The sequence below is a fragment of the Capricornis sumatraensis genome, chromosome 21 (assembly GCF_032405125.1).
Source record: "Capricornis sumatraensis isolate serow.1 chromosome 21, serow.2, whole genome shotgun sequence".
Classification (NCBI taxonomy): domain Eukaryota; kingdom Metazoa; phylum Chordata; class Mammalia; order Artiodactyla; family Bovidae; genus Capricornis; species Capricornis sumatraensis.
Window position 1 is genome coordinate 36,308,804 of NC_091089.1, and position 17,166 is coordinate 36,325,969.

Below are 17,166 nucleotides of genomic sequence, written 5' to 3' on the forward strand. Positions count from 1 at the left end.
ATTGGTAGGAGAGGATTTTAAAAAGTTTAGTTTAACATGTTTAGATTTCAAAGGCTAAAAACTAACCACCATCACTTGAAGTCAGTTTTAAAACTAGAAAGAACCTCATCCCACCCCCACCACAAAAAAAAAAATTCAAATGTAGTCAAAAGTCAATTCAATTTTGGAAATTCAACAGCAAAAAAACTTTGTAAGAGCCTATATGCATTTACTGACTAAAGCAAAGGGATATGTTTCAAAGCTGTATCAAAATGAAGCTTCCTTAAGATTGACAAATTCAAGGCTTCTATTTTTTAGAGACTGGTTACGAAAAATAGTGAATGTATCTGATGTAAGGAAGCACTAAATAATGAAAAGAAAATCATGGGGTTAATTTCTGACTCAATCCCTAAGGATGTGGTCTAACTGGATTGGCATTTGTAAGGACAAAGAATTAAAGCATCTGTAGTAGAACCAAGAATTTAGTCTGTTTTCCAAATCAAAGCCCAGTTTAAAGGATGTCAAAAAGACCCAATAAATTCTGAACTCAATCTAAAGGTTTAAATCTTCTCTTTAAGTTGGAACAGGGTAGGAAGGAGAGGGGACAGGGAAGAGGTTTGGCTAAACCCTCTAAGTTGTCTAAGGTTTTTTTCATTATTTAGCTTTTTATTGGCGTATACCCAATTAACAATGTTGTGATAGTTTCAGGTGGACAGCAAAGAGACTTAGCCATATATATACACATGTATCCATTCTCCCCCAAACTCCCCTCCCATTCAGGTTGCCACGTAACACTGAGCAGAGTTCCCTATTAAATCATCTAAATTCTGACTCAACCCATAACCTATATCCCAAGAATTCTAAGACTTGATAGAGTTTTCTGCAACTGCCTGGAGTGAATACTGTAAATGGGCCTTTTCCAGTGACATCAATTTTGTTCTAGGCCTTTATCTAATAATTTTTGGATAAAAATTTTTTTCTCTTGCTTAATTCTCTAAAAACTGACCTCAAAGAACACTAATTAATTCATATTTATTACCAAACTAAACAATTACTTACAGATTCTTCTTGAACACAAAGTCCAAGTGTTTCAGCAACTACTGTAGCTAAATTATCAGGAGGATAACTGCTTTTTCCATGTGGTTCTAAGTTTAAGGGAAAAAAACACAATTATACAATTATAGAAACTAGCCATATGAAAACGTACCAAAAAAGCAAAGAAAAAGCTCAACGGACCACTTTACAAAATGGCACTGAACAATTTTAAAAATTCTGTTTTATAAAGCCCAAAATACCTACTATAAATTGCAATACATTGCAGGTTTACTGCCACTGAAAAAATTATCATTAAAAATATATAATTAAATGGATTTCTTGTGCTATATTAAAATTCCATGGAGGAAGTAATTGGAGGGGAAAAAAAGTCTAAAATGGCTTTTAGACTGGGAGTGACAATACAATACAGTTGAGAATCACTCCTTTCCATGATGGAGAGCCTTGTGTCTAAGTATCAGAACTACTTCTCCCATCATTATTCACTTGCTTGGCAATCTCACCCAGTCTCATGGCTTCAGATCTCCCCTACATGCTAACAACCTCTGTCCTAGACTCATCTATATTCACATTCACCTACCCATCAAAATCTTTACCTGAATGTCTACTCAGTATCTGAAACAATATATTTTTAAAAACAAACTCTGGATTTCTAACCAACCCTCAAGCTGCATCCTGCAACCCTCAGCTCCATCCTGCAAACCTCCAGCTACCAGTCTCTTTCCTCTTAAGAGTTGCCCAAAACAATCTCCCGTTCACTCACTCTGTCCTGCCCACAAAGGGCTCCTTAATGTTCTTCAAACAAACCAAAGAGCACCCTCACCTCAAGGCCTCTGTGCTCACTGATGTCTCTACCTGGGATGCCCTTTGCCCTGAAATCCACATGACTCACCTGCTCTCTCAGTCTCTGCTCAAATGTTACTTTTTTTAAGGTGAGACTTTCTAAAATCTCTTCTTACCCTGCTTTATTTTTCTTTAGAGCTCCTGTTTCATCTAACATATATTTACTTTCTTTCTCCCCCAACGAGATTGTAAGCTCTATGAGTTTAAACATTTTGTTTAGTGCCCAGTATACAGTCAGCACTCAAATATTTGTTGAATGAATGAGTAAACCACAGTAAAGCCTTATTAAAATTACTAACAATTTGTATTAAAATGGATAAGGCTTCTCAGTCCATTGAATTTTCCAGGCAAGAATACTGGAGTGGGTAGCCATTCCCTTCTCCAGGAGATCTTCCTGACCCAGGGATCGAACCTGGGTCTCCTGCACTGCTGGCAGATTTTTTACCATCCAGGCCACAAGGGAAGCCCACAGATATTAATACGAACTAATAACAGGATACATTACTTTCCAATATGAAAAAGACTATTAAACAAGTAATACAAACAAAATTATATGGAAAGTATTTTAAAATATTGTCTAAATTCACATGGTTGGCCACTCTTGCCCACCAATTTATAATCTTAGTATCTTGCTTACTAGCCACTGGAGCTTGACTCTGATCACAAGTGTCAGCCACTAGAATTTCACTTTCCTGAGGTTTATGTTGTGGATGAGCTGAAGACTTTGGTATTGTTCTCAATTCTAAGGGAAAAACAAAGAAGAGATTACAAATAAACAAACAATCATGATAAAATTAATATGCCAATACAAATCTATCTTTAAATGCACTGGAAGTCTATTTTATTGACATAACTTTAACAGTCTAATAAAGAGGTTATTCCTTTAGTTTCACTAAGAAAAAAAGTTGGAAGTTAAGACAGTGGGGGAGAAGAGGACTGGAACAGATAAACTTCTTCTGACCTAAGCCTTCTAGTGTTGTAATATTTTAAGGTGACCTTTCCTTGTGGAAATCAGTGGGTTCATCTGCAATGAATACTGCATCATATCGTTTTTCAGTCTTTATTTCAGAGTTTTCATTTTCTGGAAGGAAATCTGAAACATGCTTTATCAGAAATCATTCCACTATTTAAGGATTTAATTCAAAGAAAACCAAAAGAAGGACAAAGTAAAGGGGAATAGATTTTTACTAATTATAACTAGAAATTATCCTTAAAAAGCACTAAATGGCAACCTACTCCAATATTCTTGTGCAGAGAATTCCATGGACAGAGGAGCCTGGTGGGCTATAGTCCATGGAGCCACAAAGAGTCGGATACAACTGAGTGGTTAACACACAAACAAACATTTCAAAATAAACAAGCATGGGTGTTAGAAAAAGGAAAGGAGTAACTAGTCATTAAATTAGTTTTAAAATAATTTGAATGGCTCAAAAGTGATATTTTAAAACCAAAATTTCATTGTCCAAGTAAAAATGATCAGAACAAGATTAACACTGACATGGTTTTAAACAGTTACAAGTTATTCTCATACAACAAAGAGATAAACCAAGAGCATTTGTACAAGATGACTTTCCTGAAAAAGAAAATTGCTGTGATTTGTTTTTCTGGATATTCTTTCAGATAGATTTAAACATGATCTAAACTATGCTGATGCTTATCTGTGGTTATTCATGTCCTATATATACCAGACTAAAAGGCCCACATATGTTCATTCTAGAGCCAAGATGTTACATTTTACTTTAGCTCCTAATTATGTATAAGATTTTTAACAATGCTTTTGTTTTCCACTAGATGGTGATGCAAGCTCATATAAAATGGAGAAAAACTGTGTCAATTTTACAATATCAAAAATTAAGATTACTATTTTTTTAAAAGGCAGAGCTGCTGTCAACAATTTATTTGCATTATAAAAATATCTCTAAGACTAGATATACTCCTTCTCAAATGCTTTCCTTGTTACAAAGAGTTTAGGTTAAAGATGGAAGTTCTAAATACTGATTTATTTTTAGAACAATATTAAAAGGAATGAGCACTGTGACACACCACAGGATAAATTTCAGGACTACATGAAAATTTAGTTTCAAAGCATTTACCAGAAATGGTGCCTGGAATTAAGAAATACGCCACTGATTAGCCACAAACTAGAAACATTATAAAACCATTTCCTGATTTACCACCAAGTGCTACATATTAGAAAAATTAAAAATAGGTAGTTAAAGCTTTGATGGGAGTAGCTATGGATAATACTTACAAAGTACAAAAATTTAGAGGCAGGAAGATCTATATTTGAATTTTGACTCATCCACTTGACAGGCTATTTAACTCCTCTTAGGAAGAATCTTTCCTCATCTATAAAACGAAGGTGCTAGAAGCTACCCTACAAACCTGTCATGAGAATTAAAATACAGTAATAATGTATTCAAATCACTCAACATAATAACCAGCATACAGGAGAGGAACTCAGTGTTAGCCTACCTTCCCCTTTCATTGTATCCCACTCAGATATACACATAGGGATATTTTTTAAACCAAAAGGAAAAAACTATTCCCTACATTTGTAAAATGCTGAGTGTTTACATATTCAGATGAGCAAATCATGTCTATATATAACACAGGCAGAAGATACCTTCCCAGTCACTTCACTGATGGAAGTTAAGGTTATAGTTGTAATGTACGTTACCCTGAACAGTGACTATCTTCCTAACAAGATGAAAACTCTTTTTTTTTTTTTAATAGAACTAGGTAACTAAGCTACAACTCTAATCCTCACCATGTGCACAGCCAGAGTGCTCCAGTTCAGCACGTGTTTGCTCTATATATCGGACACGGAGGTTCTCCTTTCTTCGTAGCCGATTAGTGCCAGAAAATGAAAAGGTTGTTATCGGTGAATCTGGAATAACATCTTCCTCAGATTCAAAATCAGTTGCTTTATGTGGTTGATCATTCCTAGAGGAAAATAAGGACAATTAAAAGAAAATTAGTTCAATAAATATTTATTAAAACATCTACCATATGGTATGAGCTATAGCAGAACACTCTCAGGAAGATCCCCTGAAGGAGGACTTGGCACCCCACTCCAGTATCCTTGCCTGGAAACTCCCATGGACAGAGGAGCCTGGTGGGCTGCAGTCCGTGGGACTGCCAAAGAGTAGGACACGAAGACAGTGAATAAACAACAGCAGCCAAACACAGGTATGAAGTTGGAAGAGAAATAATTCCTTGCATCTAACATTTCTAAATACAAGGATCAGAGATATACTCAAATGACCAGAATACCAGGTGAAAAATATTATTGTGCGAGGTGAAGTAGAAGGTGGTGAAGTAGAAAGTATAGTTGGTGGTACTTGAGGCGAAAATTAAAAGAATTTTAAACAGCAGAGAAAATCCAAAGAGGATTAGCAAGTTTGAGAAAGGCAGGCAGTAGTACCATGTACTTGTGTTAGAGAGGGACACGCTGGAACTACATGAAGGAGAACCTCGAGTTAAGTATGCACATCATTTAGAAAGCAAGAGGAAAGGAACTAAGGTTTTAGAGATGGCAGTAATGTGACAATCTAGCAGCAGGACTGTGCAAGATTAGTGGGACAGAAAGAAAGGCGGCAGTGGCTGTAATAGTCTAGGCAGGAGCATCTGTGGGTTTGAGCTGGAATTCTGAAGATAGGAATGGAAAGGAAGGGACCAGTATTAATCACTGACAATAGAATCAGTAAGTTTTCATTTCAGTTCAGTTCAGTCGTTCAGTCATGTTCGATGCTTTGCAACCCCATGGACTGCAGCACACCAGGCCTCCCTGTCCATCACCGGAGTCTACCCTAACTCACGTCCATTGAGTTGGTGATGCCATCCAATCATCTCATCTCTGTCTTCCCCTTCTCTGCCTGCCCTCAATCTTTCCCAGCATCAGGGTCTTTTCAAATGAGTCAGCTCTTTGTATCAGGTGGCCAAAGAACTGGAATTTCAGCTTCAACATCAGTCCTTCCAATGAACATCCAGGACTGATCTCCTTTAGGACGGACTGGTTGGATCTCCTTGCAGTCCAAGGGACTCTCAAGAGTCTTCTCCAGCACCACAGTTCAAAAGCATCAATTCTTCAGCACTCAGCTTTCTTTATAGTCCAACTCTCACATCCGTACATGACTACTGGAAAAACCACAGCTTTGACTAGATGGACCTTCGTTGGCAAAGTAATGTCTCTGCCTTTTAATATGCTGTCTAGGTTGTCTAGGTCATAACTTTCCTTCCAAGGAGTAAACGCTTTTTAATTTCATGGCTGCAGTCACCACCTGCAGTGATTTTGGAGCTCAAAAAAATAAAGTCAGCCACTGTTTCCACTGTTTCCCCATCTATTTCCCATGAAGTGATTGGACCAGATGCCATGATCTTTGTTTTCTGAATGTTGAACTTTAAGCCAAAATTTTCACTCTCTTCTTTCACTTTCGTCAAGAGGCTCTTTAGTTCTTCTTCACTTTCTGCCATAAGGGTGGTGTCATCTGCACATCTAAGGTTATTGATATTTCTCCTGGCAATCTTGATTCCAGCTTGTGTTTCTTCCAGCCCAGTGCTTCTCATGATGTACTCTGCATATAAGTTAAATAAGCAGGGTGACAATATACAGCCTTGACGTACTTCTTTTCCTATCTGGAACCAGTTAGTGTTCCATGTCCAGTTCTAACTGTTGCTTCCTGGCCTGCATACACCAATAAGACTGGCAAACAACAAATTCAGTGTCTTAAATAATACAAGGCTGTATACTGTCACTCTGCTTATGCAGAGTACATCATGAGAAATGCTGTACTGGAAGAAGCACAAGCTGGAATCAAGATTCCTGGGAGAAGTATCAATAACCTCAGATATTCAGATGACACTACACTATGGCAGAAAGCAAAGGAGAACTAAAGAGCCTCTTGAAAGTAAAAGAAGAGAGTGAAAAAGTTGGCAACTCAACATTCAAAAAACTAAGATCATGGCATCTGGTCCCATCACTTCCTGGGAAATAGATGGGGAAACAATGGAAACAGTGTCAGACTTTATTTTTGGGGGGCTCCAAAATCACTACAAATGACTGCAGCCATGAAATTAAAAGACATTTGCTCCTTGGAAGAAAAGTTATGACCCACCTAGACAGCATATTAAAAAGAAGAGACATTACTTTACCAACGAAGGTCCATCTAGTCAAAGCTATGGTTTTTCCAGTAGTCATGTATGGATGTGAGAGTTGGACTACAAAAAAAGCTGAGCACCAAAGAACTGATGCTTTTGAACTGTGGTGTTGGAGAAGACTCTTGAGAGTCCCTTGGACTGCAAGGAGATCCAACCAGTCCATCCTAAAGGAAAACAGTACTAATATTCATTGAAAGCTCAAACTCCAATATTTTGGCCACCTGATGAGACGAACTGACTCATTTGAAAAGACTCTGATGCCTGGAAAGACTGAAGGCGGAAGAACGTGATGACAGAGGATGAGATGGTTGGATGACATCATCGACTCAATGGACGTAGTTTGAGTAAGCTCCGAGAGTCGGTGATGGACAGGGAGGCCTGGCGTGCTGCAGTCCATGGGGTCGCAAAGAGTCACACATGACTGAGTGACTGAACTGAACTGAAGTAATACCAACACTGATAGCACCAATGTTAGTTGCAGGCTTGCAATGGCAGGTACTCTTCAAAGTGCTACATGTATCAGTTTAAGCATAAGGTATTACTCTCACTTTACAAAGGGAAAAATTAAGATATAGAGATTAAGTGACTTACTAAAATAAAAGCAAGTAACAGAAACAGGATCTAAACCCTGGCAGCCAGACTCCCAAAGACAATACCGTTATCCTTGGTATAGACCATGGGACTAATGACTGACTACCAGTAGGACTCAAACAGTTCCATTAAAACAAGTCATACTATGTCACTCTTCTGATTAAAACCTGCCACATCTTCCCACTTAACTGAAAACACAAGCCAAAGTCCTTATAATGATTGATTTCCCTCCCCTTATTACCTATCTGACCCCTTTCAAATTATATTCTACTCCAGCCACCCTTGCTTCCCCGAGGCTCCTCAGACACACCAGGCACGTTCCTACTTTATGTTCTTTGCTCCAGCTGTCCCATATGCTTGGAATGCTCACTCCCAGATATCACAAGGCTAATTACCTCATCTTTTCCAAGTGTTCACTGGAGTTTTACCTTCTTATCATTGCCTGCCTTAAACATGCTATTTAAAACTGCAACCCCCTTCCCACACCCTAGTACTCCCATTCCTTATTATTATTCCGCTGTTACTTTATCCATAGCAGTTACTGCTTTCTAACCTAATACGTAATTGATTTGTCTACTGCTCATTGGCCAGAATTGTGAGCTCCAAAAGGCTAAGGCTCTTTTTGGCTCACTGATACATCACGAGTATCTGCAATAGTGGGTACCTGGTACATGCTCAATAAGTATTTGTTGAATGAATGAATATGGAAGATTCCTGATTCCACTAGAAAAATAAATTCGTGCTGATCTAGGCATAGGTTCTTGCCCAATTCAATTAAAGACTGAAGGTACACAAAGATTGGGTTATGACTGAATTGTGGGTATTGAGTAAAATAAATTCATTTTAACTCAACTGACTTTCCCATGTCAAACCACTGTTGACCTTATTTGCCAATAATTTTTATCAGTCTGTCAGGCTGACAAAACCAGTCTTTTCTAATATAGTCCTATCAATTTGTATGACTATGTATTTCCAAAGAATGAGATTTTTATTAACTATGACCAACAGTTTTTTAAATTGAGATTAATTTTTCCTAACAGATTTATATCTTAATTTTCTAGATAATATCAGTATTATTGTGGTCTATAATCCTATGCTCCATTCCAAGGAAAATCTTTAGAGCTAATATCTACCTACAATTACCATTTTATTCTGGAAAAAACAAAGTAAGCTAAAGTCATATGAGAAACTCTTACAAATTAATGGAGTGTGAAATCTATCTGACCTTGCTTTAACTAATCACGTCACAGGCTACCTGCCTATTAGTCATAAAAATTCAACCTGAAACATGAATGAGTCATGAGAAGAAATTGGTTTCCTGGCAGTCAATCTAGAAGTAGCTGGGATCACAAAAGGGAACCCCCCCCCCAAAAAAAAACCCAGCTCTAACTAGAGGTGTCTAAACTAAGTAAACAAGTGCTGGCTTTGTCCTCCTTTGTCCTTTGTCATAAAAGAAAAAGGGAAAAATACAACTTTCCATGTCTTAACTAAATTTCTTCTTTAAAGCATTTTGTCTCATTCTGGTTTTCTGAGAAAAGTTAAAAGTTTATGCCACACCTTTTGGTTAATTAGGGATTGAGCACAGGTCTCCTGCATTGTAGGAGAATTCTTTACCATCTGAGCCACACTTACTAGTCATGTTGAACCTTTCTGAGTCTCAGTTACCTCATCTATTAAAGTAGATACAGTACTGTACTTTCCTACTTCATTTTTCTGGAAAAGTTGAAAGAAATGATATATGTAAAAACATAATGCAACACCCAGAAAATAGTATTTAATCAATATTGCACTTATTTACAGTGAAGACTCCTTTGATATAAGGTTTCCGCCAACAACTACTACAAAGTCATGACTCTAAAGTCCTGCCCTGTATTTTTATACCACCACAAGAAGTCTACAAGTAGAGGATAGGGGAAGACTTTGACTTGAAGGTTCTAGTTAGCAGTAAACCCAGTAAGGTCAAAATATACCTATCTTGACCACATTCATATTAGGGCTTCCCAGGTGGGTCAGTGGTGAAGAATCTGCCTTTCAATGCAGGAAATATAGGAGATGCAGGTCTGATCTCCACATCAGGGAGATCCCCTGGAGGAGGAAATAGCAACCCAATCCAGTATTCTTGTCTGGAGAATCCCATGGGCAGAGAAGCCTGATAGGCTACAGTCCATGGGATCACAAAGAGTTGGACATGACTGAACAACTGAGCATGCAAGCACATACAATATAAGTAAAAAGATACAGAAAAATGGAGTGGGCAGTACTACTCTACTGGTCAGACTATACCTAGAGGATTGACTTAATTAAAATATTGACAAACTGAAACATTAAAGAGAAATAATTTGAAGAGTCTTCAAGTAATGTCTCATGAGGAATAGTTAATGAACAGAAAATATTTACTCTGCATATTTACCTACTTATGAGGAAGACTCAGGAAGGCCCCATACCTATCTTTAATGCGCACAAAGGGCCATCAAGTAGAAGGAGGGGTAAACTTGTTCCAGATGGTCCCAGAAGTTAAAATCAGAATCAACAAGTTTCACTCCGTAAAGTGATCTCTACCCAGACTTAGAACTTACCAACAGTATCATCTCACTAAAATTAAATACACTTGGGAGACAGTGAACCTATATAAAAGGTATTTAAACAATGGTGATTTACAAGGAATTCAGTTTAAAAGAGAACACAGAGGGAATTTCCCTGGCCCAGTGATCAGGACTCTGCACTTTCAATGCTGAGGGTGAGGGTTTAAAAAAAAAACTGACTTTCACTCACCCAGGACATTCATTTCCCAAAACAAAGTGAGTCATGTCCTCAAAACTTAATTATTTTCTTTCTGTGACTGGTACAGTTGAATATATATTTTTAATTTCATAACAGCAAACCTTTTTCTGAATAATTTACTATACTGTCACTGAACAACTGTCCTACCTTAAAAGGTTATCTGTAACATCTAACCCAAATTAGGTGAATCAGAATTACCGCATTTAGCAAGAAAAAATATAAATAATACTTTTTCTAAAGTTCAGAGAAACTTCAGACAAGATAATACTTGCTTTTTTTCCAATTGAAAGCAAAAGAGAATATGTTTGAGGAGAATAAGCTGGCTTATGTGAATAGCTGTCTTAAATTTCAGGAGAGAACTGAAAGACACAACAGATTATCCCCTATAATGTCCTGAGGGAGGCATGTACTAAATAAAAGATACATGCCCTAAACTCATTGATATGATTGGGGTGACCTTTACATCACAGAACATAAATTAATGTAGGTCAACCACCACTCATCTGAAATCTTTGAACCAGATGCAATTCAGAACTCAAGTTATTTTTTTAAATGAAGGGTAATACAGAGAATATACAGTTTGTTACAAAACACTTTCAGTGGAGCCTGAGGTATCACCCTTCAGTCAAGCACACTGATATTATCACAGTAAAGCACAGGAATGCTCACAGGAAGTGGGACAAATAAGGAAGACTATAATAAAAACTGGGCTTTCCCTGGTGGCTCAGTGGTAAAGAATCTGCCTGCCAATGCAGGAGATGTGGGTTTGATCCCTGGGTCAGGAAGATCCCCTGGAGAAGGAAATGGCAACCCACTCCATTATTCTTCCCTGTTAAATCCCAAGGATAGAGAAGCCTGGTGGGCTACATTTCATGGGTCACAAAGAGTCAGATGCATCTTAGCAACTGAACAACAATAATAAAAAGTATCTTGTCAGTTGAGGTGAGGGTATGTTGTAACATTTCAAAAAAACCATTTGAGGCTTTGGAATCATGTAGAAACGATTGTGAATTTGTGTTCTAGCCTCACATAAATATTCAGCACAAGTAAAATCAGTAAGTGCTGACATCTTCATACACACTTGTTTAATAACCTCAGTCTGGCCCCAAATCCTTCTTTCCTCATTTGTTATCCCCCCTCAAAATTCTCCTTGCCTACCAATATTCAGTGAACTGCTAACATGGCAAAAATATAAAAATCTTTTTGGACACCAACTACTTAAAAAAAGCAGTGATATGATTAAAGAAGCTAATTCCACTTGTGAGATGTGTTTATACATAAGACAATAACTAAGGCAAAATCATGTTATGTCTACATAGTTTAGCAAAGTTTTTGCAGATGTCCACTTAAATTCAACAGTCTTTAAAAACCCTGGAAACCATTAAGACTATCCTGAATTATAACTCTTAAAAGATATTACATAAACTTTATATCTCTTGCTCTGTATCAGACTAGACCCAGAAAAACGGATTCTTTTTTTGAGACACTGTCAAATAATAGAGAGAACAGAGTCTTCTAAGTCAGAAGATGGGGTTCTGAGTGATGTCTTGTTATCTACTAGTTGTGAGACCATGGCAAGTTATTTGACTTCTGTAAGATGTGGATTCCTTGTCCATAATGTAGGGACAATAAAACTACCTTGAAGAATCACAGTGAGGATTAGAAATAATAAACACAGAACACTAAGAAGAGTAACTGGTATATAGGATAAAAGTTATTATTTTTATTAACAAAAACTAGGGGAGAGGGGGAGAGGAAAAGGAGTAAGTTCTCTAGGCCTGAGAAACATGTAGGAGGAAATAATCATTCATACTACTTTTACTAAGTTTCTAGGACAGAGCTGGAAAGGTGGTAACAAAACTCAAGTATTTATTTAAAATAGAAGTATCTCAAATAATTTATTTGAATAATTTATTTATAATTAGTTATAAAAATGAAAATGCTTTAAATTAAAATGTTTTGATAATTTATACATTCACATGTATACTCTTGTGAGTATACTCTTATACTTTATACTCTTTATAGCATATACTCTTTAAAGTATATACTTTATACTCTTTATACTCTTCTAAGAGTATAAGATAAGAGATGCATGCAAAGTCTTCATATATACTTCCGAAACAAAAATACAGTGATTTTTCTTGTATTTTCAACTGCAGAATACTTTGTAATTTTTAAAAAATAAATCTTTGATTCTTAATATACCTTTACAGTTTGCATAGCTAAGTAAAATGAAGAAAGAGAAGATAGGGGAAAATACTCAATTTTCTGCCACAATCAAGAAAAAATACTTACTCAATTTTCTGCTGCAGCTGTTCAGAAAGCTTTTTATTTTCTTCCTGTAGAGTGTTCTTTTCATTCACTTAAATATAATGTGAAAAGAAAGCATAAATTATAGCTATATTAGTATGCATGTCAGGCTCTTTCAATAATTTCAACAGTCATAGAGAAATTAGGATTTCAAATTCTAAGTTGTTTGTTAGTCAGGGTTAATGTTACTATTCAAAACTAATTTGTTACTAGGTAGTGATTACTACACCTCACACTGTGCCAGTTTCACATAAATGATTAACTGATAATTTTATGTAATGCTTGTGGGCAAAAAAGAAAGAGGACCTCATGTACTGGGCAGTATAGTTTAATTATTCATATTGAGGACAAGAAAGCATTCCATCTGGTTACTCAGTCCTACTAATTTCAAATACCATTTTAGTGAGTCATTTATCTCAAAATAAATCTAATCATGAAATATAACAGTGAATATCAGTGTAATTTTTTATAACAGAAGCACACTTAAGTAGATTTTCTTTCTTAGTCATACTCTATATTGCATGAATAATTATGGTATCAGTAACTTTATATACCACTGAAGTAGCATCTCCTTGTTTGACTCTACCTTGACTAAAGTTTCCTATCATCCTTATTTATAAGCAAAAACTCAGTTTGGGGCTATAATTCCTATGGCTGCCAGAACAAAATTTTTATTAATCCTTGATATTATGTCACTGGTTAAGCATGTGTTTTACTAGGAGGAATATATCAAAGACATCAAGTCAGAATAAGTACAATTAACCTCTAATAAAGAAAGTTAGTCACACTCCAAAAATCTGTTAATAATTTAGTGGTTTAAAATCTCAACATATTTTCTAACATTGAGTAAATAAAAATCTGTTGACTATATACAATATGTGAGGGCTACTAAACTGCCTCCTTTGGAGGATCGGGAAAAAAACTCCACAAAAACCTTAAGATATGACAGTGACCTAAAGGAAAGTATAGTCTAATAAGACACAAGATATTACATAAACTTTTTTTTTAAACTGCTGAAAGTAACAAAGGTGTTAAGAGAAGCACAGATAAAATGCTAAATGAAATTCCAAGGAAAAAAAGGTTTACTTTGGGCTGTTAAGAAAATCAGGAAAGGATCCAAGAGGACACCTGAGCCAGACACAGAAAGAGACATCCAAGAGACTCCCACACCACTGCCACAATCAACACCAAAAACAAATTGTGAGTGAAATCCGAGCAGAGTAAGCAAGCAGTTGTTCATAGCAGCACTCATGGAGGAACTGAACTTGAAATTTCCAGTTCAAGCCTGAACTCCTGGAATGGAGCCAGAGTAATCCTAATTCAATGACCACTAGAGTCAGTACAAAATGACTCATATATAGATTCCCAAGTATTTCAGATAACAGCATTGCTTTACATAATAATAAAGTGTTTAAAGATTTAAAAGATGGAAGGCCTCGAACTAACATGATAGAAGTGATTACCAAAAGAGAGTAGGCAGACAAGACTGAGGTAATCAGTATCAATATAGTAATTAACATAACTGACAGACTAAATACATAAAATTCCAAGTGTCTATTATGCTCAAAACAGAGAAAGCCCCACTCACCTCCAAAGCAAAACAAAACATAACATATGCAACACACAACACCTCATTTATCACCATTATAGGTAACTAATATATAAGATCTAATTCTGAAAACTGGAAATTAAAGGGAAAATATTAAGATGTATCATGCCTTTCTAGTAGGAACTACATCCTACGGTAACCAGCAGCCCTAACTGATGAGGGAGAATTCTTGTGTACAGAAAAATACCAGCTGATGAATGTAAGAATAATAACAGAAATGGAAAATTATCATTTTGTAATCTGTAATTAATTAATTGATTCAGGCCAGAATCACCAATGGATACTAAAATTATTAAAGATTGAGGGAGAACTGTATTTTTGCAAGATTTCAAAATTTCACACATCCATCCTTCCAACTCAGACTACTTGGTACCAGGGGAAGATTCAACTGTATAATGGAGAAGTCTAACAATCAACCCCCAAAGAGCGGAAGAACCTGACAATACCTATATCCTGATAGGATGCAATATAAAGTAGACAATTTTACCTATGAAGTACGGTTGTCAAAAAGGTTTAATCTGGACTTATCAAGCTTCCAGATCCAATTTCTATTTTATAGGAAATAAAGAAACAAGGTAAAGAAAATGATGAGGACTATTCAGAGGGTGGCTTAATTTTAGGAAAACAGTCCTACTTCTTCAAAAGTTAATGTCATAAATGAAAATGTAATAGTTTTCTACTCACTGATAATCTTATATTCCTAAATAAATGCATGCATACAAGTATTCATACACACCACAAAATCTATGGGTCTAAACCTGGCTCTCGAGAAACCTGTATACAGGTCAGGAAGCAACAGTTAGAACTGGACATGGAACAACAGACTGGTTCTAAATAGGAAAAGGAGTACGTCAAGGTTGTATATTGTCACCCTGCTTATTTAACATATGCAGAGTATATCATGAGAAACGCTGGGCTGGAAGAAGCACAAGCTGGAATCACGAATGCCAGGAGAAATATCAATTACCTCAGATGTGCAGATGACATCACCCTTATGGCAGAAAGTGAAGAGGAATTAAAGAGCCTCTTGATGAAAGTGAAAGAGGACAGTGAAAAAGTTGGCTTAAAGCTCAACATTCAGAAAACAAAGATCATGGCATCTGGTCCCATCACTTCATTGGAAATAGATGAGCAAACAGTGGAAATAGTGTCAGACTTTATTTTGGGGGAGCTCCAAAATCACTGCAGATGGTGATTGCAGCCATGAAATTAAAAGATGCTTACTCCTTGGAAAGACAGTTATGACCAACTTAAGACAGCATATTAAAAAGCAGAGACGTTACTTTGCCAACAAAGGTCCATTTAGTCAAGGCTATGGTTTTTCCAGTAGTCATGTATGGTTGGGAGAGTTGGACTATAAAGAAAGCTGAGCACCGAAGAATTGATGCTTTTGAACCGTGGTGCTGGAGAAGACTCTTGAGAGTCCCTTGGACTGCAAGGAGATTCAACCAGTCCATCCTAAAGGAGATCAGTCCTGGGTGTTCATTGGAAGGACTGATGTTGAAGCTGAAACTCCAATACTTTGGCCACCTGATGCAAAGAGCTGACTCATTTGAAAAGACCCTGATGCTGGGAAAGACCGAGGGCAGGAGAAAAAGGGGATGACAGAGGATGAAATGGTTGGATGGCATCACTGACTCAATGGACATGAGTTTAGGTAAACTCCAGGAGTTGGTGATGGACAGGGAGGCCTGGCATGCTGTGGTTCATGGGGTCGAAAAAAGTCAGACACGACTGAGTGACTGAACTGAACTATATAAACATGTAAAGATTTCCTACAGTCCAAAACAATGTATGTCAGAACAAGAAGAATATTTTGGAGATGATCTTATTAAAATTTAAAAAAGAAGAGAGAGGAGGGGGTAAAGTGAGGGACAGAGGTAAACAAAAGATAAACTTCGACATGGAAAGATATTTATTATGTTCTTAATAGTGGTTATCTCTGGGAGCAAAACAAAACTATGTTTTTTCTATCTCATTTTATAATAATGAGCATATATTCATATATTCTGTTTGAGTAACCAGAGGATAGCAATATAATTTGGAAATATAGTTTGGAAAGGAAGATAAATGTAAGATAATCCTACATGAAATGGGTAAGTAGACTAATATGAAAATGATGTAACAGTGTGTAAAAAAATAGTGAAAATCAGGAAAGTACACATCTTGGTAGAATTCTACATTGTCTGCTTTGTGTCTATATTTACTAAATATAAATAATCAAATTACATGAAATAAAATCAAAGAAGTAAATATGGATATATCCAAAGAAAATGTGCTTCTTGTCTTACAGCTGGTAAGACTTTAAGGCCAACATGGACAGTATTTGTACAACCTTTCTACACCCTCAAAAATTCCATGGACAGAGGAGTCTATCCAGTGGAGCTACAGTCCATGGGATCACGAAACAACAAACAATCTATACCCTATTTCTTACTAAAATAAGCATGAGATTAAATCTACAAAAAGGGGGAAAAATGACATCTGACCTTGTGTCTAAATGAAGAAAACATGTAAACAACCCATCCGGTTGTAACCAATTTAATAATAGGTGTTTAACAGTAGCATACTCTGTTTTAAATACTTAGTATGTGAAGAAAGGACACTCACTAAGCTCTGTGATAAGTTTAAGATTCTGCTGCCGAATATTTTCAAACTCTTGTTGCTTCTTCCGCATATGTTCTTCAGTTACTGCACAGCGATCACATAATCCTGCTCTTAATCTATGAAACAAAAACAAAGTATTTTTAGAGTAGAACTAAAATGTTCTTATCAAAAAATAAACATAAAAATATGTGAGGTGATGGATGTATTAATTTACCAGATGGTAGGGATCCTTT

At 36.4% G+C, this 17,166-nt stretch overlaps 1 protein-coding gene across 2 annotated transcripts in view; it reads right to left on the reverse strand.

The window, feature by feature from the left end:
* Positions 1 to 17,166, reverse strand: part of RBBP8 (RB binding protein 8, endonuclease) — a 56,628-nt gene that overhangs the window by 18,188 nt on the left and 21,274 nt on the right. For both annotated transcript variants that reach the window (XM_068993550.1, XM_068993549.1), the window contains exons 4-8: positions 16,937 to 17,049; positions 12,703 to 12,769; positions 4,646 to 4,821; positions 2,513 to 2,617; positions 1,039 to 1,124 (exon numbers count right to left, since the gene is read on the reverse strand). In XM_068993550.1, the coding sequence (XP_068849651.1) occupies positions 1,039 to 1,124; positions 2,513 to 2,617; positions 4,646 to 4,821; positions 12,703 to 12,769; positions 16,937 to 17,049 (547 nt within the window). The remainder of the gene's footprint in view (positions 1 to 1,038; positions 1,125 to 2,512; positions 2,618 to 4,645; positions 4,822 to 12,702; positions 12,770 to 16,936; positions 17,050 to 17,166) is intronic.